This window comes from Carassius carassius, chromosome 8 (assembly GCF_963082965.1).
Source record: "Carassius carassius chromosome 8, fCarCar2.1, whole genome shotgun sequence".
Classification (NCBI taxonomy): domain Eukaryota; kingdom Metazoa; phylum Chordata; class Actinopteri; order Cypriniformes; family Cyprinidae; genus Carassius; species Carassius carassius.
In genome coordinates, this window is record NC_081762.1 from 13,635,271 (window position 1) to 13,662,281 (window position 27,011).

A 27,011-nucleotide genomic window follows, 5' to 3' on the forward strand; every position below is an offset into this window, starting at 1 on the left:
TGATCAAATACAGTAAAAACACAGTAATATTGTGAAATGTTATTACAATTTAAAATAACTGTTTTCTGTATGAATACATACGTTTACTTAAATATGAGCCTTCAGAAATCATTATACTGATTTGGTGTTGAAAACAGTTGTAACCTAATGTGTGAACAATATTTGTTTGAAATAGAAATAACATTGTAAATGCCTTTACTGTCACTTTTGGTTTGGTTTAAATGAATCCTTGTGGGGAAATAAAATAATTATTTTAAGTCAATTAAAAAAAAATGTACTGGCCATGAACCTTTGAACAATATTTGTTATACAAGTGCTTAGACGTTTCAATCACAAGGAACTAAGATATAAATGTTAATTCACCTTTGACATTTTACCTGACAATCCCAGTATATGGGCTGATAGAAGAGTGAAATCCTTTATGCTTATATACATTAGTTCCTTTTGCAGCCATTGAATTAACTGTAAGTGAAAGGTCTTTTTAAATAGCCTTCTTCCTTCTGCCCTTTAGCACTCTGTGGGGGTGATGTTCGAGGACCTGGAGGCACCATCCTGTCCCCGGGATACCCTGAGGTCTACCCCAGCTCCCTTAACTGCACCTGGACTGTGGAAGTCAGCCATGGCAAAGGTAAGGCAGCAATTGATGCACCTTACCTGCAATCTCTTACCTGCTTATTCAAAGTTATACAAGCATTTATTTTGATAGGCCAAATGCTGAACAATAATATACAAATTGAAAACTGGATGAAAAATACATAGTCTAGATAAAGCCAGCCGTAGGTACAAACTGTCATGAATACAGATTTAGGTACTTGTCCATGCCCTACTCTGAAATATCATTATACAACCTTTGAGTTCAGAATAATGAAATTTCCTCTGAATTTTAATTTCCCATGGCTGCTAATGCATATCAATTTTGAAGTCAATTATGTTTAGTGGACAGATCACTTGAGACTAAAAATACACTTTTCTCTTTCTGACACAAAGCCAAAAAGGGTCAGTATCAAAATTTTCTTTGTTCTACGTGACCTCAGCCAAGAGCCGCTGCTTAAATTCACAGGCCCGAGAAAAAGTTTGAATGAATGGGCCTCCTTTCTCCTGGGTCTAATGAGAAGGCTATACCCTTAGTGGAGCCCACAAGTCCCTTCTGCCTTATATAATGAAGTTGACCCTAAATGCTTGATCATTCCTTTTATTCTTTTCTTTTTTGCCAGTTTTTTTCTTCCTGCTCCAAGCTCCACCAGACCAGTTAATGTCAGAGGTTGACCAAAAACTTGAACTATATTATTAGATGGTTCATTTGTGCATTGTTCTTGTTTCCCCAATAGGCGTTCAGTTCACCTTTAACACCTTCCACCTGGAGGACCATCATGACTACCTGCTCATCACTGAGAATGGGAGTTTTGTACAGCCGCTCGCCCGCCTCACAGGTGCAGAACTGCCCTCGCCCATCAACGCGGGGCTCTATGGCAACTTCAAGGCCCAGCTCCGCTTCATATCTGATTTCTCCATCTCCTACGAAGGTTTCAACATCACATTTTCAGGTGAGGGATATCCTGAGAATAGAGCATCTGTAGGGCACAGGAACGGCAGCTGAGTCCTCTTACAGTTTCTCTTTTCTGTGAACATTTTTATACTTTTGTAAAACCCTAAAGATTTGTGAACTGCCAATGGTGAATTAAATACAAAAAAAATGTTTATATTAAAAACAGAAAAACTGTATTAGCTTAAAATGAATAAAAACAGAAAAAGAATGCATGAAAATAACAAATAAAATAATAAAAAAAAATTATATATAGAGGCATAATTAAAATCTAAATAAGAAAAGATCAAAACAATAAATATTTTCATCTTTTCATTTCTGTTCATTATGTTTACCCCAACCCCTAATAAATATTTATTAGGTTATTATTTATTAACAGGTTAATGTGTAATCTTTCAAATTCTGTTTCCCCCAGAATACAACCTGGAGCCATGCGAGGATCCAGGAGTGCCACATTTTGGGCGCCGTAACGGTTACAGCTTTGGCATCGGAGATACACTTTCCTTCTCTTGCAATATGGGCTACCGCCTGGAGGGAGCACCAGAAATCATTTGCCTGGGAGGGGGTCGGCGCATGTGGAGCGCACCTCTGCCAAGGTGTGTTGGTACGTTGTCAGCTGTTTTCATTCATTTAAACTTTTATTCTCTTGTTTTTTTACCAAATGGCACACCACATGGACATATTGCTGATTCTAAAGAAAGTTAACGATGACATATTCACTTTGACTGTCAGCCCAATGACAGAAATGCCTTTAATGATTAACCTGTTTTTATGGGGGATGAATAAGATGGGTTCAAACAGTGAATGGTTTAAAGAGACCGTTCACCTAAAAATGAAACGTCTGTCATTATTTACTCTCCCTCATATCTATTTAAGCTTGTATGACTGTATTCCTCAATACGAAAACAAAAAAATTATTTTTTGAAGAATTCAGTTTCTTTTTAATATAATGCAAGTGAATGAAGGCCTGTTCACACCAAGAACGATAACTTTAAAGATAACTATATTAGCGTCCACACTAGAGGACGATATCGTCTGTTTATTCCAAGCACACACTCGTCTGCCGCTTTAAATTCTCGAGCTCGTCATTGCAGGATTGATTCTGATTGGCTGTCAATGTTTTTATCATTAATCAACTGGAAAAAAAAATTGCTGAAAGTGTTTCCAAAGATATTGTTTCTCTGTGCCTTTATCGTTATAGCTGTGGTGTGGACTCTGCTATTCTTTAATATTGAGACCGGTTTTAAAACTATATCTTTATAGTTATCGTCCTTGGTGTGAACAGACCTTAAGGCTGTCACAATAATATTAAAATTATTTTAATAATAAAAATAAAAAAGGTCAGGTTTCCATTTGGGTTCCTAGAGCTAATAAACTCCAGGACAGGAGCGGTTTGCCACGCCAAACTTCTTTCACAGTTGCTTTCACAATTCAGCTTGGCTGGCTCCTGCCGAGAGCATTTGGAGTGATTTAGTGCTGCTATTGTCATGTTTCAGTGTTTCTTGATTGTATCTCTCAGTGTATCATGCTCACCGGTGTCAGTAAGTGACTCCTCGGCAATAAAGCATTCATCAGACGTAGACAGAGTGGGCTGAAGCGGCATCATTTGGAAGTTAGAATTCAAAGGTACAGCATGCACATCCAAAACAATAAAACTGGGTCTGATGAAGGGCTTGGGCCCGAAATGTTACACGTGGTGAGCAATCATTAAAATTGCTAAGGAGCATTTTCTGGTGTACGGACTCATTGTTTACCTTTGCAATCATTTGGAAGTTAGCCATGCATGTCACAAGACAGGGGCATAATAAACAAAATGGCAATTATAATAATGGAGAACTTTCGGAGGTTTGCTAGTGACTCTACACTTTTCTCTGGTCATGAGGGGTCACCGGCCATTTTTCACATTAATTGAAAAAAGTAATAACTGCATTTATCATGGCTGTTTGTGTTCAAATTTATTTATTTATCTATATTGTTCTACCCTCAACCAGGAGGTTGTGTCCCCACGATTCTCTTTCTGTTGCATTGTCCAGTGCTAAAAAACGAATCAGTTCTGGAGATCAAGGATCAAGTCCAAACGAAGTTAGTACATCCGGTGGCAGATCTATTTATGGACGAAATGTTTCTTGCGGGGGTGGCACTGGGCACCTACAGAATAAAGTTATCTTGTTTTCACTCATTTGCTTGTCACATCTATTAGGCCTGACACAATATCCGATTTTCAATACATGGCCAAAAAAGCCACAATAGCAATATCATTGTGACCTATAACAATTCTGGAGGAAAAACCAATACTATCAGTCAGATTCAGTTTTCTCTTTTTTAAGCCAACGAATCACACTGAAATATGAATGTAGATAGACAGATGGAGCGTGTAACCATAACTGTTCAAAAGTACACAAAAATAATCATTACTTCCTTATGTCTAACACATTTTTCTATTACAAAATCCAAAAAAAAAACTATTTTTGAGCATATATAGACTCTCACTTTTGTCTGTCATCACTGACATGGTTTTGTAAAGCAGTAGTTGCTACACACTTCATTGTTGTCTTCTGCTTTTTTCTGGTTTATAACATGTTTATAACATCATTAAGGTTCAGTGCCACCACCTACAGTACTGTAGTGTGTTGAAGTGTCAACCAAATGATGCTGGATTGTTTACAATATTATCGTATGTGTAATATAAACATAATATCAGTCTTTCAGTTTTAAATATTACAATTATCATTAATACCACTATATTGCTACACTCCAAATATCATTGATATCAAGTCACAATGTGCAGGGGGGCAGTTCACCCAGAAAATGAAAATTACTCCATGCTTTACTCACCCTCAAACCATCCTTGGTGTATATGACTTTCTTCTTTTGAAGATTATTACATTCAGAGGTGGATTTAAAAATGTCCTTGTTCTTCCAAGTTTTATAATGGCAGTGAATTGCTGTCAAGATTTTTAAGACCAAAAAAGTGTGACCATCCATCATAAAAAGTGTGACCATCCATCATAAAAAGTACTCCATATGGTCCCAGGGAGTGAATAAAGATCACCTGAAGCTAAGTGACACACTTGTGTAAGAAAAATGTTAAAAGTTTATCAATCGTAATCTCTAGCATCCTCTAACTGTCATTTGTGCATTCACAGGAGAGAGCCAGGTCATGTAGGCTAGCATAAGCTCCGGTGAAAAGTGACGAATTTGGAAGCGCAGAAGAAAGAGCAAAACAAAACACAATTCATAAATTAGGAGTACAAAACAAGGATTTCAGTATAACAGAAAAATGTCTGAGGATTTCAATATTAGCCAAGAGGAGACTGGTTTTCCTTTGCCGTAAACAAAACTTGGTTCTGCTTATCGGTGAGCCTTCCACATTCTCACTGGAGCTTACACTATGCCTACGTCCATCCTGCATCGTAAAGTTTTAAATATAAATATTTTTCTAAATGCATCAATTCACTTAAGAAAGCCTTTATTAACCCTCAGACGCATGTGGAGTACATTTTATGTTGGATTTTTGGGGCTTCAAAATCTCAACCACCATTCACTGCCATTATCAAACTTGGAAGAGCCAGGACATTATTTAATATAACTCCAATTGGATTCATCTGAAATAAGAAAGTCATATACTTCTAGGATGGCTTGAGGGTGAGTAAATCATGGGGTAATTTTCATTTTTTGGTGAACTATCTCTTTAATCTTTGCCACTTTGGCAAACCCCTGATGAGTTTGCATCTTTGTACTTTCACACCTGGAGGAGCAGAGAGTATTTTTAGTTCCACTTGAAGGGAGGTAGACAAGGCAGTGTATTGATCAAAATCTTGACAGTAACACAGGCCTCAGCTTTCCCTTCTGTCCATCACAAATATCGATTTTACATTGCAAAAGAAAAAACAGTACAAATGTTATTTTTTTAAATGAGGACAAAATGACCTTCTATGCAACTGTTAGGGCTAGGGGATAGAATAAGCAAGTGTGTTACACAATATAGACACCTGGGGGTGGGGCTCTCTGTTTGGCCTGACCTCTGAGCAACAAGTGTTTATTTATTTTTTTTTTAGTTGAACTTTTTGACACTGGTGGCACCAACATTACACAGCCCAGCTTTAAACTTTAAAGTCCCTCCAATATGTTTGCTTAAAACAGTAACATCACAGATCTGTTCAAGGAGAAATGTTAAATCCAATGCAGAACCACAGAGAATAAGCCAGCAATTTCCCATCTTGCTTTCTTTAATATGTTCCTCTGGTAAAGTCTTCTGCAGCATCCGATCTTTCTCTTATAGTGCTATTAATCATATGCGGGTGAAGTTTATGAGTTGAGTCAAGCCTGTTCGATGGGTTGCAATAAGAATTACATTATCTGATCACACATTACACTTTTTCTCATTCATAGACCACGGGGCATCTTCCCTGACACATACTTGCTGTTAACGTGAAGTTAATCACTTAACTCGAATGTTAACACATATTATGCAAGAAAAGGTGCTGCTTTTGTATGGTTGAGATTATGCTGTGATAAATCAGTATTACAGCTCCATTTTAGCAGGCGTGAGGTTTGAGATGTTAAGAACCTTGGGATTCTCTAGTAAAGCGCTCACACAAATGGTTTGTTTTATAGGCAAGATTTGAATAGAGTAAGAATGTCTATTTGTACCATGGAAATCATATTATAAGTAGTGACTTTGTGTGTGTAGAAGGTATTCGTTTGCTAGCGGTCCAGATGTTGTAAAACATGAAGATGTCAGTGAGGTCATCTTTATAGAACCTCGGGCAGTGGTCTAAAGAATGGGAAGCTGCCCACAAAGGCCACATTTCATTTAAAGTCATAATGCAAACGCAGAGCTGTATAATGCATTCAGTGGTGATGTGCTTCAAACAAATATCCCAGGCTAAAGTTCTCAGATATAATCAGTTTAGTTGAATTGATTTGTATAGAGCTTTTCACAATACAGTTTCTGTCAAAGGTGCTTTACAAAGATTGCTGCCTTACAAACTCTGTGGTAAGGAAGTAAAAGGCTACAGTGCCGGAAACTTACTTAAGAACTCTTAAGTACATGAGGAGGAAACCTTGGAAGGAGTCAAAGGTTCAAGGTTAGAATGACCCTATTAGTCCCTGCTGATAGATATTGTAACCAGGGCAAGATTAACAATAGGGCTAGAATAGGGTAGAAGTTGTGGAACAGCAAGTGGACTGGACACATGGAGCATATAAAAACAGCGCTGTCACGGAGCAACCCTGTAATCATAAATGGACTGTATGCATGTACACCATATCTAGCACACACACATACACTGCACTCATCATTAACATGGTCTGTTAGCCGGCACTGACATCAAGTATACACAGACCTGTATAATACCTGTGATTGTTCAAATGTATTGTGTATGATGCGTTTAAGAGATGTGAGGTACAATGTGTATGTTCATTCATTTTCATTATAAAGAACCGCAATACACGTTTGATTTAAAGTCTTTATTTAAGATTAAGTCATACAGTATAATGAATATAACTTACCTCATTGGAATACACCAGTGGCCAAACCCGAAATGTTTTAAACCTAAACTGTTTAAACATGGTGGACACACCGTCTGATTGGGAGAAACCATGTTGGGTATGACGTCACTTGGGGGGGGGGGTTGTTTCAATGGACCTGTAAAACAAGGGTTATATTTGTTCATTCATATGTTGTTTTTTATATTGTAATTTGTGGAGTTTGTATTTTGGATAGATGCTGTTGTATATGCATAATAGGACCAAAAGTGCATATGTAAGGATGTACATTTACCTGTAGATTGGTACATCCTGGGGTGTGGCTTAGACTATAAAATGGCTGCCAGAGTTGTACATGTAGCTGATCACTTGCTGCGGATCAGGGTCAGGTTGGTTGGTGTTAAGGGAACAAGCAATAGAAGCTTGTGTTAAAGTACCTTTTGTTGTTGTGTCTATGATCCAACAAAGAGACTTGTACATATTGTTTTCTTTATTTCTTTTTGTTTTGTTTTGTTGTGGGATCTACACTATCTGCACAATAAACTCACCTCCACTGGAATTTCCTTTCGCTGTGGTCTTATTATGCCTCTGATCGTGAGTGCCATCCCTAACAAGCGCCATCGTCCACACTTGATGGATGTATTTGGCTTTATATGTTTGAACAAATCTATATAAGACCTCTTCGCTTAAGGGTTGGGAATGAATGAATGAATGAATGAATGAATGAATGAATGAATGAATGATGCATTTATATAGCGCCTTATTGTGTATTGTTGTACACCCAAAGCGCTTCACAATCATGTGTGGGTCTCTCCTCAACCACCACCAGTGTGCAGCATCCACTTGGATGATGTGACGGAAGCCACAGGACAACAGCGCCAGTGCGCTCACCACACACCAGCTACAGGTGGAGAGGAGAGCGATTCATAGAGCCAATCAGGTGGTTGGGGATTATTAGGAGGTCATGATTGACAAAGGCCAATGGGGCAATTTGACCAGGACACAAGGGGTAACACACCTACGCTTTACGAGAAGTGCCATGGGATTTTTTATGACCACAGAGAGTCAGGACCTCGGTTTAACGTCTCGTCCTAAGGATGGTGCTTGTTGACAGTATAGTGTCCCCATCACTATACTGGGGTGCTAGGACCCACACAGACCACAGAGTGAGCACCTTCTGCTGGCCTCACTAACACCTCTTCCAGCAGCAACCTAGTTTTCCCAGGAGGTCTTCCATCCAGGTACTGACCAGGCTCAGCCCTACTTAGCTTTAGTGGGCAACCGGTCTTGGGCTGCGGGGTGATATGGCTGTGGCAATAATAGGGAAATAACATGGTCGAAAAATGTTAATCATTTTGCGGGTCATAATGTAAGCTTAAACATGTTTTAAGCATTGTGGTTTAAAAACAAATGATTTAAAACAATTCATGGACATTAAGCAGTGGGGCAGAATTCATGTTGTTAAATGTGTGTTAAGATGGTTTCACGCGTGGCGTGCACATGCTCTTTTTCACACCTTGTGCTTAAACGTTCAAATACACACAGTTATGTGTCAAAATGCCCGTCTTTGTGAGAATCTGTATGAATTTCTTTGTTCTCCTCAACATAACAGAATATATATCGAAGAATGTTCATAACCAGAATGTTTCTGGTCCCCATTGACCCTGGTTAGTATTTTTTTGTGATATTGAAATTGGTAACAAGAATTATGAAATATCTGTGGATCAAAAAATTTTGATCGCATAAAAATCCTATTTATCATATAATACGTGTGTGTGTGTGTATATTTAAATATATATCATTATTTTGATAGGGGCCCTGTCCTTGATTAAGTCATAGTCCCAGGGCCCAGTGGGGTCTTAATGTGGCCCTGATTGTAACTGCACCATTTAGAAGCACAAAACATCGCTGTTCATTGACAGCAATTCAAAAGGAACAATGTACTTTTTTATTATTTTTATTTTATTTTTTTTACATATGACATGGATTTTTTTTTCTGGATATTTTGGATACAAAGGTTGTGGGTTCTTTTTTTTTTTTTTTTGGCCAGCTCTAGTCACTAGTGAAGTAACAGAGGTAGCTGTAGGTAGGCTGTAGACTGTAATGTTTTTTCTTGGTTCATTTCTCTTAGTTCATGTCAAATTAATTTTGATAAATAAGTCGCACCTGACTATAAGTCGCAGGACCAGCCAAACTATGAAAAAAAGTGTGACTTATAGTCCGGAAAATACGGTAAGTAATATAATGTTTATAATGACTAATAATAAATTAGTACTGTGTGTCATGTAAAATAAGGAGGATGTGGTGTTAATGAGAAAATGTGTGGCATTGGTAGATATTTTATGTAGTACATAATAAAGTAGTGTTAAAAAGGTATTAAACATGTGATTATTAGCAGTATTATTATTACTTTACTAGGGCTGGACAGATGGAGTGTAGATTCATTGTTTCCATGATCACATGGAAATTTTGTATTTCTATTAAAAAAAAAAAAAAAAAACACGATGCAGAGTAGCTCAATCTAAAGACGCTCATAAAAATTATGCTTTAGAATGTGTCAGATTGCTGATTTGCATGCTGCTACATATTTATCATAGCCAAAGGCACGGATCGATAAATTGTGTTTCTGCGGGGACTTGCAGCCATCACATGACTGATATATGATGACATGCTTTATGAATGTATAATCGCCTTATCAATTATTCATGCGAAACCATCACTCACATCATTCGTAATTCATAATATATTCTAAACTTTAATTGCAGCTGTGAAAAACTGTTCAATATGTTGATCCCCGTCGTTCTAGCTGGCAAAACTTTCATGACCATCTCGTTTTCCACCATTTGTTCATTCCTTTTTCACTGTAGAGGAAGGTTTTATCATTAGCATAGATATTAAAACTGTACTTTTAAGGCTTCTTTGTTGCAAGCTATATCTAACAGGGCACGTCTTGTACATTTTTAATGCATTAAGTTTTAGTGCTTCTATTGCAAATGCCAAGGAGAGACATTAACTGAATCCTCGTGATTAAAGCACTGCTGGAGTTTCTCATTTGGATGAGGACTTTTTTTGTACCACTGATACCATGCTAACAGTAATATTAATATATATCTATTCCCTAAGTGGATGATTGAAGATGCTCTTATATCCAAACTCAAAATGTATCATTTATTCTTAATGTTTTATATGTATTTTGCAAAACTGTTAAAATGTGTTTTGAGGCACGGTTCTTTTAAGAGAATAAAAAGATGTTTTCTGCTGTAAAAAAAGATCAAAGCGGTTGCATTCAGTCTGGAGAAAGGCCTGTATATGGAAAGAACCTGTGCAAACTTGCACAGACTTTGCAGTTGTAGGATCTTAATGCTTATTGTGCATTTGAAGCTAGTTTACTAACATTTCATGAATGATTTTGTCAATTTAGCAAAGAAATATTTTATTAATTTGATAATTGTCATACAGTAGAATGTTTTCCAGGTTATATGTCCTTGTTTCATTACCTTTTGAAAAATAATTTTAAAAGGAATTCAGATTCTGCACTGTGCATCACATTAGCCCCTTTTACACATGAAACCTTTTAAATGGCTTTAAAATTACCCAATTAACTTATTTTCCGGTAAATACACAAATATTCTGTGATGTCATTCATCAGAAGTTTTATCAAAACACTGCACTGCTTTCTTCATTCACATGGATGAGGAGAAGCTATCTGTCTAGTTTTACTTTTTTGTTTGTTTTACTCCAGTGATAAGTATAAGGGGATAATCACACAAAACATGTTTTTGCCCTTAAAAACACAATGCGCATAATAGTTACTATAGTATGCAGTATTAACTGCGGAGCCGCAGTGCTGATGAATAGAAAAGAAGGCAAGGTCTCAAGTGCAAGACTGTATTATGGTCATGCATCTTTCTAGCACACATTCATATAGAAATTCTATTAAAAGCAGCTCAACTCCGAAAGAGCTTTATGATCGGCCTAAAGCAGACTTCTTATGTCAGTGCATCTTACCTTGTACAAGCTCCTACCATTAATCCTATTCTTTGTTCACACATAGAATCACACCGATAATTTACTGGTGATGTTACAGCTTCTCTTTCCGGAACCGATTTACTGGTGTTTTTGAAAAGATCCTGCTCTCACATTTTCCAAATGCTAATTTACCAGTAAAGACTATGTGTGAAAGGGGCTAATGACTAAATGGGCAGCTCATTATGGAGCAATGCTTTTTGATAAAAAAAAAATAGTTCTCATGCCAACATCTTGTTAGGGAGAACATAAAATAGTTCATATGTTGTTGATACTGAAAACTGCAGGACTTTCAAGGCCATTTTGTACTGATGTCTTTCAGATTCTTCACCCAGCAGGGTTTTTAACATTTTCACAATGTATTTCAATGTCAGTTGCCTGTCTTTTGTCTTTTCAATACAACAGCCTCTTTCTTGGACTCTTCCTCTCCTCTCTCTATAGTCCACAGAGAGAAGTGCACAGCTCTCCTCTAATCAGTATAATGGGTTACAATGCCGTTAAAGTGAACTTTAGGCCTATTAAGCTTATGAAAAATGTCAATATTGTTCCCTTTAATATTTTGTCATCTGACGACAGGCTTGGGTAGCTGTGACTTCGCTTGTGTCGGGCTCCCTGAGGGGTTTTAGAATGGCAAAATCTCATCTCGTGCTGCATTAAGCAGTTTGCTTTTAATTTAGGAGTAAAAGGATAACAAAAGGATTTCCACTGATTATCATTGGTTAAAAAAAATTTCTGCCAGCTTAATCCATCCTAGTGCTCCGTAAGGAAAATAAAAGGAATTGTGAGGAAAGCATGGATGGCAAGATCTGTCTGTTATGTTCTGATCTTTGTTCTGTTCTCTTCTGTTCCGTTCCATCCATCCATCCATCCATCCATCCGTCCGTCCATCTGTCTATGATTCTACATATCTGTCCCAGTGCTGCCAAGTGTATGGTTTTCCTGTGGAATTGGGATACTTTTATGCTGCTGCCATGGGCTTTCTTTTTCTGTCTGTGGGTTTATGTGCGTTTTTTTTTTTTTTTTTTTTTTTTTTTTTTTGGCATGATTTTGGTGCAATTTTGACAGCCTGTTTCCCCCAGAAAGTGATTAAGCTAGTTTTGTTCGTGATGGACTATTTTGGGTAGCAGTTTGCTTTCAGCTGTTTTTTTTTAATACAGACTTGGCAATCCTGATCTGTCCATCCATTTGCAAGAGTAAATTAAAATGCACTCAGGGCGTGTCCAAATCCACTTTTGCTATTTTAACGACGGAAAAATGGTTGGCACGCCCAGGTGGATGGTCTAAACGGGTTGTCCCTATTCTCTTAATGAGTAATGGGTGTTTTTTGGGCGTAACGTGCAATAAACCAATCAGAGTCTCATCTTCCATTCCCTTTAAGAGGCAGTTGCGCTCGTGCCATAACGGATTTGCTATTTACACAGCGGAATTTGGCAAGCGCAAAGACAGAACGCGTCTCCGAGATGAAACGGAGCTGCTCGTGTACGAGCAAATAGATTCTGATACATGCGATGACTATCCATTATGACATGTAGGCATTTATTTATATATATATGCGCCAGCAATGTGGCTGAACACACCTCTTTTTTAGACCAGCACGCCCATGGGCGCACAAAGTTTACTTTCATTCCTCTTTGTGCTTTCTGTTGACCTTGCATACTGAGTCTACCATAGAAAGAACATGAGTATTTATTTGGTGTGTGTCTGATTATGTAAGCCCTTTCAACTTGTTCTACAGACACACACGCAGAGGCACACCTCCTAACTGGTGTGTGAACAGGTGTGATGTGTTTGGAATTTAAATTGTGTTTCAGAATTTAGTTTACCTGATTATCTGTCAGGGAGGTTCGAGCTTCTGACCCACACAAACACTGAATTGCAGATTCATCAGTTTTGGTTTCCCTTCAGTTTTGTTTCCTGTGGTTCAGAAGGTCATATTCCATCATAAAGCAATTTCAGCAATGTTTCGCCTGCATTGCTACTGCATTTCAAATTGATTTGTTTTTCCCAAACACCCCAATTTCAAATGTGCTTGTTTCCCGTGTTTACAAAAGGCCTGGTAAATATCGAAGTCCCCTGATGGAATGTCTAGTCATACCATCAAGCCTTGCCACCGTTTTTTTTTTTTTTTTTTTACTGTTTACGCCAAGGATTAGTTAGATTAACACAGAACAACCCTGCCTTAAGGGAAGTGAGTGAAAAGTGAAATGTGGCTTCGGTGAACCCTGTACCAATGGATCATTTGCTGTGAAAACCATTTTTTCGCTGGTCGTCTGAGTTATCTGGCAACTGCACAGCCAAATTACAAGGGAATTAAGCAATGTGCAACCCATGATGCTTCGATAATGATAAATGCCTAAATGAGTTAGAATACCGTCTTGCACTTGAGGCGGTCCGCTCACCTTATGAAAGAAACGATAGCAAAATTGACTCACAGTAGGCACTGAGCTGTATCAGTGAGTTCATTATGTTATTGTGCCAGATGACATGCTTTATGGAAATACAGGTTATGGTATACAGTACAAGAGCTTTCATGTTGCCTTTCATCATATCACCCTTGTATTGCAAAGCTCCTGTTGAGGAGGTTTGTGTAACTCACAATGGTTAGATGCATGTTCTGTTCAAGAGGTTTACAACTGATATTTGTGGGTTTGACAAACATAGGGTTTTTAAGGATGGTGGCTCCAGATGTAATAAGTAATACAGATGCAGGGCATTCACGTGAATAGAGCTTTTCATCATTCATAATTCATTATCTTTGTAAAGCCTCATAACCATGCATTTTAGCACTTGATTCAACATAACTTTCAGAAAAGTTTTTTTTTCTTCCTGAAAATATCTATTTTTTTCTATGACTAAGACTATGAAAAACAAATAAATATTGTAACCGGATATTTTTCCTGTTTGTTTCCTACCTTACTGATTATATCCTGTTTTATATTTCTATAGCAATAGCATCTACAGGGTTGTGTAATACCAATAAAATGTTATATTAAATTTAGTGCAATAAGATAATAAAATAATTATAATATAATAATTTATATAAGCTTGCTCACTTAAAACTTCATTACATTTCAACCTGAATATAACAACATTTTTTCCTACAATTACATTATTTGCGTTTTCCTTCTATTTGAAAGTATGAAATAATGTTTGTACATTTTTTTTTTCAGTCGAATGATATGTATAAATACATGGCATGTGTTAGAAACCATTTGCACCAGTAAAGTTTTGCAGTCTTGTTGTCTGTCTACAATTTATTTGCAGTAATAAGATATGTTCTATGATCAGATCCATCTCAAAAGTTCATTAGCCAAATTAATCAGATAGTGTGGCTTTCAGGTTGCTCTTTTACCCTTGCGTTCTGCCATTTTTGCACAACAGCAGATTCTCAGTGTTTGAGCAAATGTCAGTCTTTGATCCTGCGTCCATGGGCTGAAACATTCACTTCTGTCTGAATGAGCCTTCTGGACAATCTGGACAATCTTTGTCTGTTTCCAAGCAAACCAAACAAGAGGCAGGCATGACTACACAGAATGACAATAAATTCAAGCCAAACAGCAACGTCTAATAGAGGCCAACATTTTGTCTGGTGACTGTTGTCTGAACTCTCATCCAGCGATTGAGAAGGGCCTTAACATTAGAAGAAACAGATTGAAAGTGGCTTACAGGAGCATACCGAATCCTTTCTGTATACCCCACAAATGATGTTGTCACCAAAGGAAGTAAAGCCTGTCTCTTTACCAGAAGCGGATCTTATCAGATTGGCCTTTCATGGTGCCAGGCGACTGGCTTAAAGAAATCAAACACAAAGATTCAACAGGCAAAAATCCTTTTCCACTGGATGAGAAACAAGACACTTGTTTGCAGCGGCCATTTAGTATGCATGCATTTACACTGCGTATAAACCATTTGCTTGATTGATGCATGTTTTGTTTATAGTCTGCAAGAGAATAGGGATTTGTGTTAGGCTCAACAATGCATTTCATTCATCGTTTAATTGTTTTAAATGAGACCATTTTTCTAAATGACCACATCTATCTTTTTTTGAGAGGATGTAACATTCACTCTCTATCCAGCTGATTGTTGCTTATTATGGTATCCTGTGAAAGAGAGCAATACTTGTAGACACTAGTGTTTGTTGTGTATTATCTTTGCACAAACACACACACACACACACACACACAAGATATATTTTAATATATAAAATTAATTTTAAGAAGCCAGACTTCAGTGTCACATGATCTTTCAGATCACTTTTGATTCATTTAAAACATCCTTGTTAAATCAAAGTACCAAAAATCATAGTGATTCCCAGATTTTTTTTATTTTGATGGTAATGTATAAATAAACTAATGTATACATTTTGCTATACTACAATTTATTTACTTGTATTTTACAATTTATTTACTTATTAATTTATTTTATGACATCACATGACTTGGTGTTACAGTGGGTTGTGATTATCACATGGACAATAAAAGAAATTGCATACAGTTTCTGGAGTAATATAATTTAAAATAATACTATAATTGAAAACTGCATGTCTGCGTGTATCACAACTTTTTTTGTGTGTGTGATTTGATTAAACTGATGTGTCCTGTATGACAATATCATCGCTCCAAGTCCATTAGCAGCAGAATTGGAGTTCTCATCTGATGTGTGCAGGAGTGGCACGCAGGGGACACTGCTGCCTTAGGCAATGGCCAATATCGCCTGTGCCAGAATCTGCCACTGAGTATCCTTCATTCCTTCCACAGATGAGTGTAATGATAGTTAAGTATGCATAAAACCTGTCCTGTGTTTCTGTAAGTTCCTGAATGACCAAAGGTCTGTGCCAGGGGCGATTTTAGGATTTTAGTCTTAGGGGGGCTCAGTTCCTGACCTGTGCATTAGCTTGTGTGGTTCAGAGGAATAATTATTGCCTTGTTTGAGAGATCACAATTTTTTTATTTTATTAAAATGTCATGCATTTGAAATCGTGTATATGAGAAACAGAGGTAATTGGTTGTAGTTTATGTCTGTGACTTTACTGGAGTGGAGAATGGAGTGTGCGTCTGTGACAGCTTTGCACGGCTTCAGGTGAAACATTGCCACCGGATTATGACCGGGTCCACCATTGACGAAAAGGAAGGAAATAAAGGGACAGATCACCCAAAAATGTACAGTATCTGTCATTTACAGTACTTACCCTTTTGTTGGTCCAAACCCGACTTTCTTCTGTGGAGTACAAAAGAAGATATTTTGATGAATGTTGGTTACCAAACAGTGTGTTACCTTTGACTGCCATTGTATGGAGAAAAAAAAACTTAATTCATGTTCCACAGAAAAAAAAGAAAGTCTTATACGTTTGGAACAACATTAGGGTGAGTAAATGGTCAAAATGTAAATTTTTGTGGTGAACAATCCTTTTGACAGTTGGTTAGAAGAGAATGCATGGGATAACAATCACTTTTTCTTCCCCCAAGCTCATCTCAGACTTCCTGCTCTGTCAGATTAAACATCACTTCATAAACTCTGGCATCTGACTTGATTCTCAAACTCCCAGAAACTCCAATAATTTTTGAACATACTGTCTTCCTCATTGAAAGTAGCATTCTAAAGTTCCCCATTTTTCCAAGTTGCCTGTCATATTGGATCAGGTTGTGTGAAGCAGGAATCCAAACTCCAATTCAGCAATCATTACTTTTGACAGGAGTGCTTCTCAGCTTCTCAGTGCTTCCCAGCTCAAACCACGTTCCCTGGACCACTTCAAAACTGCACTTACAGTAGGAATTTTTATTGCGCTAAACAAAACAGGCAACAAAGCAAATCTCCTTGTACAACACTTTAATTCCTGGGACAGCCTCACTTCAGATTTCGGGTCAGTTGTTGACCTCATTGGGTCAGTCACATTGCTCCTAACTACTATTTTTATTTCCCAGAACTGAATGAAAGTTAGAAGAAGGGCATATGGGAAAAGCGAGAAGTCTTGCCCAGTGTAAATTCACATCATGTTCTGGGCTGACTCACCGAGATGGGGGGTGTATGTAGGTAATTTACTAAATGGAGGCAGTAACAGTGGTGATTTATTCAAAATATGACACTGGTAATATCGTCATAACAACATTGAGCGGCATGGAAAGAAACGGCAAGGGGACATTAAATAAATCAGCCGGGCTGTGTTGCTTTATGTTGGTCTTTCTCCTGCACCAGAATGCATGATGGATATTAATACACCTGTTTTTACTGTCTGTTGTGCCATTAAATCTACATTTGATGGTTATTGTTCAGAGTCCAACTTATATCCCCTAACAACATAGGACTTTAAATTAAAGCTACGAATGGTGCGGCTCAGCTCAGTCGATTTCGGTTTCCAGACGCGCCGTCACACGAGCACCGCAGACTCGTGCTGTCCAGACCAATCATTTTCAAAATGCCAGACCTGTATTAGCACACATTGAGCTTTTACAGCAGCAATATGTCCATTTGGTGTGTTTGTGAGCAGCAAAATGTTAACTGAATATCTTTATACAATAATAGTAGGTTACTCCATTTTTCCTCAATGTTTCATGGTTTTATTTCCCATCTCTAGCTGAGTGCGGCTCATCTGTCATCAACAATGAAGGGATTCTGCTGTCACCAAATTACCCCATGAACTACGAGAACAACCACGAGTGCATTTACAGCATACAGGTGCAGGCTGGGAAAGGAATCAACATTTCTGCAAGAACCTTCCATCTGGCTCAGGGTGACATTCTGAAGGTATTTCTACATTTATGCCAAATTTACAGAAAAAGGTGATACAGAAGCATTTCTGAAGTGGCATTTAAGTATCTTTACATAGACTGCTCAGAGGTAGCTTAAATGCATTTACACAGCAATTACAACTTTATATTTTGATACCATGGACTGATTTGGATCTGAGCAGGCGTAATTTAGTCTGGCTTTTAGTTTTGGCATTGTGCCTTTATCCTGAATTTTGAGCTGGCACAGAGCAGCCTTAACTTGGCTATGCAAAGACGCATCTAGTTACAGAGTTGCAAAAAAAGATTCTGTCCTCTTTTACTTAACTCATTTACTTAACATCTTATATTTTCTACAGAATGTAAAATGCAAAACAATAGCTATGGGCCATTATTTTGCAATATAATTACAGTGAATGTGGACAGGGCTTGTCTAGCTTTAAAAATTATTAAAAATCACCATAAAATGTTGTACGTAGAAATCATGTGCTATAGTTTAACCCTCTGGAGTCTAAGGGTATTTTTGGGGCCTGGAGAAGTTTTGTCATGCCCTGACATTTGTGCTTTTTTCAGTTTCTTATAAATATCTAAATGGGTAAAGTCTAATCACACTGTAATCAGCACAAACTGGGCTATAATAATATGTAAAATGCATGTATGTACATGATTGTGTTTTTGAGAAAAAAAAATATTATTATGCGTGGTTAGTGAAAAACAAAAAATGTTAAAACACTTGAATAAGGCAAAAAAACACATAAAGAACAATGGTTCCCGGGACTTTTGAGAACTGGAGCTTGTAGCCTAGAATTTTTCTTTCTAAATGATGTGAAAATCATCTTGTTTACTCACTTACAGAAAACAATATATTGATTAAAATTTTCTAAGACACTTTTTGTTGGTAAAAGTCATATGCGAGTAGGAGTCAACTATCATGAATATCATTGTGATTTACACCTGAGAAGACAAAGGCCTGCATAATGAGCTGCATAATGAGCCTCTCAGTCATCTGTGCCACTGAGAGGAAGGAGTTACAAGAAAGAATGTGAGGACAAAATAAATCTATATAATTTTCCTGTAAAACAGGATCATTGAGTCAATGGATTGAACTCTGAATCATTATTAGTTGCAAACAAATCATTTGCATTACATTTACTCTTTTTAATTTATTTTTTAATCTGAAGCGAATTACAGTGAATGCAGTATAAGGCTAAATGTCAAGAATTAAATTTTTTAAAAAACTACTTTTATTTCAGTCTGTTCTACACACAAATGTGGCTCCAGTTACTGTTGTGTACAAGCCATTTATTTTATTTTTTTATGAGGCCATTTTGTATTTTTTGGCTAAAATTGTCTAAAATAATTTCATGCTTGACAGAAATTAAGTGATATTAATTTTGTTACATGTGAAAAAGGATTTAAAAGGTACAAATTGTGCCAGTTTAAATTATCATCTTCATAAATGTCACATTAATTTGAAATTTTCCTTTCATCTTAAGACATACAGGGCCCTATTTTAACGATCTAAACGCAAAGTGTAAACTGTTAAGCGCAAGGCGCAGGTGCACTCAGGGCGTGTCCAAATCCACTTTTGATATTTTAATGACGGAAAAAATGGTCCGTGCGCCAGGGCGCATTTTTGGAATGGGTTGTCCCTATTCTCTTAATAAGTAATGGGCGTAACGTTCAATAAACCAATCAGAGTGTCATCTCACATTCCTTTTGAGAGCGCGATGTGCTCACGCCATGGTGGATCGATATTTACACGGCGGAATTTGTTGGCGGAAAAGCTGAAAGCTTCTCAAGCAAAGAAACCGATCTGCTCCTGGGCGAAGTTAAAGCGCACGAGCAGATCATCTCGATCATCTACGGGACAAGAAGGAATCCAGCAAAGCTCCGCGCGATGAGTCAGTTAATATATATATGTGTGTGTATTGGCAAGATTGTTCAATTAACTAGCCAGTTTCATTCATCATTATAAGTAGTAATAGGCTGAATTGCAAATAGGTAGCCTAATTATAATACATGCAATGACTATCCATCATTACATTTTTATATTTATGTACTGTAGCCTACACAACAATATTCTTTTACACTGTAATCCTTTTGTTTTTAATATTTAATATTAATGTTTGTGTGATGTGCATCCCTGTGTGTATTAAGCAAAGTCAACACGCACTGTGAACCCGCCTAAAGGGCATTTTCTACCAACGCACTCTTTAAATAACAAAAGCATATCACGCCATTGACTTTAGACTTTAGACCAGGTTTGAGATGGTCTATGGTGCAGTCTATTTTCAGCTCCTTAAAATAGCAATGCGCCTGAGCACACCTCTTTTTTAGACCAGCACGCCCATGGGTACACAAATGGGCGCAAATGCATTTGCTAATTAAACGACGTGGTGCTGGGTGGGAAAATGCAAATGGCGCCGGACTGAAACTAGGGAACACACTTGCGCAGCGCCTTGCTTCGCATTGCGCCGGGTGTATGTTAGGGCCCACAGTGTGTAACTGAGAGGGTCCTGCAGAAGTTGCTGTACACATCCAGATAAACAGAGAGCAAGAATAACGATTATCTTAGAAAGGCTTTTCAAACTAAATCTGTTTTGCTCTGTCTGTATATAGAACAAACATCAGGCAACATTTTTCTTTTTATCTTGCTGTTGTTTGTGATCTACATTTGATCTTACTGCCTTCCAGATCTATGATGGTAAAGACAACGCAGCTCACATGCTGGGCGCCTTCACCGGTTCATCTATGCTGGGTCTGACCCTCATCAGCACCTCCAATCACCTTTGGCTGGAGTTCTACAGTGATGCGGAGGCCACTGGAGAAGGCTTCAAACTGGTCTATTCCAGTAAGTTATTATATTGGTCCTATACACTGCACACACCTCTGCACACAAGGGCTATGTGTAAATGCTATTCACACCAAATAAAGTGCCCATCTTAATGAAGAGCACCTTTCTCGTATGAGTTACTCACATTGCAGATGACTGACAGGAAGAAGGCAGTAGATGGAATGTTATTGCTCTGTTTTGACCCTTGGAGTGTTTCCTACAGGCCTGTGAAAGTGGATGATGGCTTCTGTATAGAGATGTACAATTGCCATTTTCTTGGCTGATTCCGATTTCCGATTTTTTTTTTTTTTTGTAAGTCTGACCTGCCGATACCGATACAAACAAAAAATCTATGCTATTTTTAATGCAAAAATATATACATTTACATTTAAAAAAAAATTAACATTACAATTCCCCCACTCTGGATAAAGTTACAGATGTTATTGCACTTAAACAACTCTAAAAATAAATTTCTCAGTGACTAGAAAAGAGGTAGAAATAACAATTAACTGAAAAGGTTGCTGTATATAAAAAAAACATATGTACATATTTCCCACTATGTTTCTTAAATTGTCATTTTCCCCCTAACCTTTTAAATGTGTCATCTTTCACATCAAATTCTTACAATGTTTCAATTAATTGAATTAGAATAAAAAGAAATTGTAGAGCTGTGACCATTCAAATGAAATCAGTATCAATTAACTCCATCTTTCCACTGCAGGAAACACAGAAGCTGCATCGGAAGTGGCATTAGATGCATTTACACATACTGTTTGATGAAACTGAGGTGCCATGTTTTAAAAAAAAAATTAAAATACAAATAATAAATGTTGGGGGAAATGCAATGATAGCTTTAAATATGAAACCAAACTAGTAGGTGGAAGCAAATGACTGTTTGAACTGAGTCATTTAGTCCTTTATTCAACAGATTCGTTCAAACGACCGATTCATTCAGTTTGCTTGGTTTATGAATGGGTTACTGAATCACTGACTCACTTGATTCGTTCAAAAACGTGGATTCATTCAGTAATGAAACAATGCTGTGTTGCTTGCAGTGTTGCCAACTTAACAGTTTTGTTAAATTTAGCAACTTCTCAAACTACCCTACCAATGTTTTCTTCCTTAAAGGAACCTAGCAACAAATTTAGCTTTTATTTTTATTTGGCAACTTTGGCAACAAGTGAATCAAACAATAAAAAGGTACACATGTTCCATGTAAATCACACAAGAGAAAACTAAAGATACCTAGCTGTACACATATCACATGAATTAAGTTATCTGCTGTTTGCAATTGTTCAATTTAATGATAATAATAATTGAATATTGAATAATTGTTCATTTATGATTCACCTTGTTAGTAGCTTGTACCAGCGACTGTTGATCAGTTAGTACAACATAAGAAAAATGGAAAAGGTACTAGTAATTTTCCAGGACATTATCTGTTATCCATTATTCATTATCCATTGCAACCCTGTAACCAGACCACACAAAATACAATGAGTAATTTAAAATGCAAGTTAAAAAAACAAAAAAATCAGTATGGAAACTTCTTCAATATTAACATAGCAGATTGTGTCCTATTTTTACAGACTTTTCTTAGAGTGTACTAACTAACTGCTTACACTGCTTAACACTGTAATTGTAGTTTTACTATAATAGTATATTTTTGATAGTTTACTAGCTAATTAAAAAAAACTTAAATTGTAATTGTTCAAAAGTGTGTTCAATAATTCAGTGTTGTATTTAAAAATACATATTATAATAATAAGTTGTATTTCAATATATTACGTTATATTATTTTACAAACAAATCTAAATTAATATATACAGTATAAAACATATTTTTTACTGAGACTTGCTGTAGTGACAGTTTTGCGTCATAAGTCATGCAATGACTATGTCATTTAGCAACTTTTAGCAACAAATCAACCTTCCTTTAGCAACTTCCCCTGAAAATTAGTTGTCAGCACTGGTTGCTCAGACACAAAACAGATCTGCTGTGGCTTTGATTGGAACTAGTTTCATCAGCGAAGCTGAGCAAAAACAGTCAATATTGTGTCAAATGTAAGTCACTTACTATTGTGTAAGTTTACTGACTATTGTGTAAAACCACACTGCAGTCATGTTGAAACATTTTGGTCGTGCAATGTAGTGTACCTAAATCATATTATAAATTTCTTCTTTTTTACTACTGCAGTATGCAACTATAACTTTCTGCGAGTGCAATTGCGCTCTTTTGTTTTAATTTCTGTGGGAGTCTCTCTCAAGGAAACATTATTTTACACTGCCATACATTTGCTGATAATGGAGCATTATTTGGATGAATTTGTTCTTATTTGCAGTTCATTCGTTTTCTATGGATGTTCTGTGGTGGGCTGTGAGCAATGTGTGGTATTTTAATATTTGGCCTTGTCCTCTTGAATTCATTTGTTTCTGTGTATTGTCTAATGCATTATTGCACAGTTTTCATATCTGTGGCACACACAAGAATGCGAAGAAAAAAAAATCAGTTAAAAGAATAATAACTGATATAACTGAACATTTGTCCATGTATAGAAATGTTTACATATACTGTGTTTGTTCACTCAATGTTTTATTTATTTATTTTTTACATTAAGTAATGTCACTAATTCATTAAAATTTAGAACCATTACACTAATATAAAAAAGAAAAAGAAAAAAAAACATTCAAAAATTTTATTTCATACAGTGTTAAAATAGATTAATGTTTAAATATTGTTTTAACTCAGATAATGTTAAAGTAAACACACTGTGTGGTTTAAAATGTTAACCATTAAAATGTTAATGTTTAAAGCCAGAAACATACAGCAATGTCAAAAAATGTAAAGTTCAGCAAACCGTTACTTCTCAAATAACATGGTATGTTCTGTCATTTTGAAGCATAATCAAGGCTTTAATTTGAATAACAGAACTATCAATGATTCACAAACTCATAAACTCATTCAAAAAAATCTAATTAAAAAAATTAAATGAATATGCATTGAAACATATGATACTTGTATTACATTTAGTCGCATCTACGGAATCACATCTACTTCTAGGAATATAAGGAGGGATTATTTACGTACAAAATGTAGTTGTATCCCTTTGTACTCTTGCTCAATTCCTAAAGATTTGATTTCTTTAGAACTCAACAACCAGTAGATAGGAAAAGCTTTCTCTTACACAGGAAGGACATAACAAAAGCATGAGAACACCTGAAACAATCAGCTTTCGGTCAGCTCAAAGGGATTATCAGGAAGTGGACCAGGAGAAACATGGCTGTGTCTCCACTGACCATGGCTTTATTGGCCCAGAGCCAGAGTTGTGCAGCCACTTGGTATGAATTCGGTTCGCTTTAATGCTATTGTGCTCACAGTGTGGGATTCAACAAGGTTTTAGTTCCAGTGGGGGGTAAAGTATTAACCTGCTGGTGGGATATCTCATTTGAAATCGACTAAATCCCTGTATGTCTACGATTCCATTCCCCCTGAAGGATTAGCCATTTGAGTGTATAATAAAGGTCAGAGAGAGCCAGAGAAGCTGGGCCACCTCCGATATCTAGGTGTTGTAATTTAGAGAGCTGATCCAGGACAGGGGGAGAATGTACAGGTAGCTGATTAAAATAGCATTGTTTATTTGGCTGAGTCCTAATCTCAACCCAAGCGTGCTGTGAAACCACGACCTGTAATCAACTAGCAATCAAAGCCGGGTGTCAGATTTTAGTGAAGTTGTCGCCTCCACCTACAGCTGATGCTAAGTGCTGTTGTGTTTATCTGTACTTAACAACTTGCAGCTTAATGGTGGACCGCTGATAAGCTATACAAGTCCCATGTGGTCATCTTAAGAGACATATTATTTTTGAGAGTAAACTTTAGGATAAGAGGATTTTGCCAAACTGAGACACCCTCACAGTCTTTGTAACACTTTAATAACTTTTTTTGTGTGTTTTGCAGAGCTGAGATGTGGTACTTAATGAACATTATTGAATTAAAAATCCTCATATTATGCTTGACTAATCATTACGTATGTTATAATAGTGATTTTATCAGTGTGTATATGTGTGTGTGTGTGTGTGTTTGTGTGTGTGTGTGTGTGTGTGTGTGTGTTTTCTCTGACCAAATAATTTTTATATAAATGTATATGAAATCATAACATGCTAGTGTTTAATAACTTGTTAATTAAAAAAAATAGTAATTAAAACTCTGTGATATACTGAGTGAGCTGCCATGTGTTTTCGGCTATTTCTGAGTACTGGCTGTTTAATGATAATGAGTCATAGCTATACAATTAATAACAGGATGTGTCTCACAGTGTGAGGGTCTGTGCTTTGGTTCTGATTATGGCTCCAAATTAACCAAGCACTTAATCTTAATTGTTCTGCCTGCTTAGCAAGGGACCGTCTCTGCCTACCAGCCCAGTAGGATCTTAACTTCAAATTGTTGCTGTTAATGATCACATTAATGGCAGACTTTCACAGCTTTGCCACGGAGCAGCATGAAAATATTAAGCAACGAAAATTTCAGCAATCATCTCTGTAATGACCTCATAAAGCTGAATGCAGTATGGTTTGTTCTCAGTCTTATTCTGAATCTAATCGTATTAAACTTATCATAATGCTCCATTTGTGTCATTTTGACAGGTTTATGCAGGGATGTTTTATAAATGACATAAAAAGTACAATAAAAGCACTATTCTTAAGAAAATATTGACTTTTTCTGGAGTCAAACAGCTATCAGTAATCTAACAGTCATAATGTGTTTCAGGTTTTGAGCTCTCTCACTGTGAGGACCCTGGGGTGCCCCAGTTTGGCTTCAAGGTCAATGACCAGGGCCACTTCTCTGGCAGCACCATCACCTACAAGTGCGACCCCGGATACACACTGCACGGCAGCGGCGTGCTCAAATGCATGACAGGAGAGAGGCGAGCCTGGGATAATCCTCTTCCTTCCTGCATTGGTAAGACTTCAGTGACTCAAACTATGTAGAAAGGATGTGCAGTAATTTATTAGTGTACTTTGAATCAGGGTCACAGTCATAGATGAGTATAATCAGAATAAGTAAAGTCTTTGAATTCTCTCAGCTTTGGCTATTGTTTGAAAATACATAGGCACTATTTCATAAATCTAGGATGATAAAAGCCTTTCCACATCAATATATTTTGCAGCCTTATGATTTTACTGAAAGAATGCAAGTGATTTCTTTGTAACAGCGCTACTATTTGAATTCTCTCAGCTTTGACTATTGTTTGGAAATACATAGTCACTATTTCATAAATCTAGGATGATAAAAGCCTTTCTACGTCAATATATTTTGCAGCCTTATGATTTTACTGAAAGAATGCAAGTGATTTCTTTGTAACAGCGCTACTATTTGCATCCTAGTAGTCTGGTAAAACCAGAGAAGCCACAGTAAACTGTGTATTTGTTGTTGTACAATGGACGTGACTTGCAGATGTTATGATATTTTGCATGGTGTGCTTATATGCAGGTTACCTCATCATGATTCGACCTTACACTTTCTTTCCTCTAATCTGACTCTTTGCATTGGCCCTGATCACTCTGTCTGGGTTATTTTGCAATATAATGTCCAGCAGACTGTACGTTAAAATTATATTATAATTATATTGTAAGGAAAAATAAAGAATGAGCTGTTAATTCAGGTTGTCAGACTGTGAAGCTCTTTTCAAATATGTTTTGATTTATCATCTTTTGATTTATCATATCTCATATAAATGTTCTAGTACAAATATAGACTAACTTAAATGTACCCCACTATCACCACCTTGTATGTGGCTATGAATTTAATAATGCACCAGGACTGTAAGGAAATTACATAGAAGTTACAAAGGATCATTACCGTTAATGGTGACTCAGTACAATATATTGGTCCATTCGTTCACAACCACAGCTTAATGTAGCATTAGAAATCATGCGGGTGATTTAAAAGTTTCAAGGTTGTGCTTTATACTGACTTTCCAAATGTTGTTCCTGAAAGAAAAGGGGTCAAAAAGCAAAAAAGTGCCAATATATGAATGTTGTAGGTTAAAGGGGAAATTGCATAATTCATATATAAATTAACATATAAAACAATTACAATTAGTAACACTTTATTTTAATTCTACACTATTAACTAGCATCCATATTACTAGCATATTGGCTGTTCATTAGTAACTTATTGAACATTTAATAATGCTAATGCCTGCATATACAACCCGAATTCCGGAAAAGTTGGGACGTTTTTTAAATTTTAATAAAATGAAAACTAAAGGAATTTCAAATCACATGAGCCAATATTTTATTCACAATAGAACATAGATAACGTAGCAAATGTTTAAACTGAGAAATTTTAAACTTTTATCCACTTAATTAGCTCATTTAAAATTTAATGCCTGCTA

The 27,011-nt window shown here is 36.7% G+C and overlaps 1 protein-coding gene across 1 annotated transcript in view; it reads left to right on the plus strand.

Moving 5' to 3' along the window:
• csmd3b (CUB and Sushi multiple domains 3b) overlaps positions 1-27,011 on the plus strand; it is a 423,699-nt gene that overhangs the window by 270,949 nt on the left and 125,739 nt on the right. The window contains exons 19-24 of the mRNA XM_059556241.1: positions 512-628; positions 1,329-1,544; positions 1,959-2,147; positions 17,631-17,800; positions 20,479-20,635; positions 25,382-25,573. Coding sequence (XP_059412224.1) covers positions 512-628; positions 1,329-1,544; positions 1,959-2,147; positions 17,631-17,800; positions 20,479-20,635; positions 25,382-25,573 — 1,041 coding nt within the window. The remainder of the gene's footprint in view (positions 1-511; positions 629-1,328; positions 1,545-1,958; positions 2,148-17,630; positions 17,801-20,478; positions 20,636-25,381; positions 25,574-27,011) is intronic.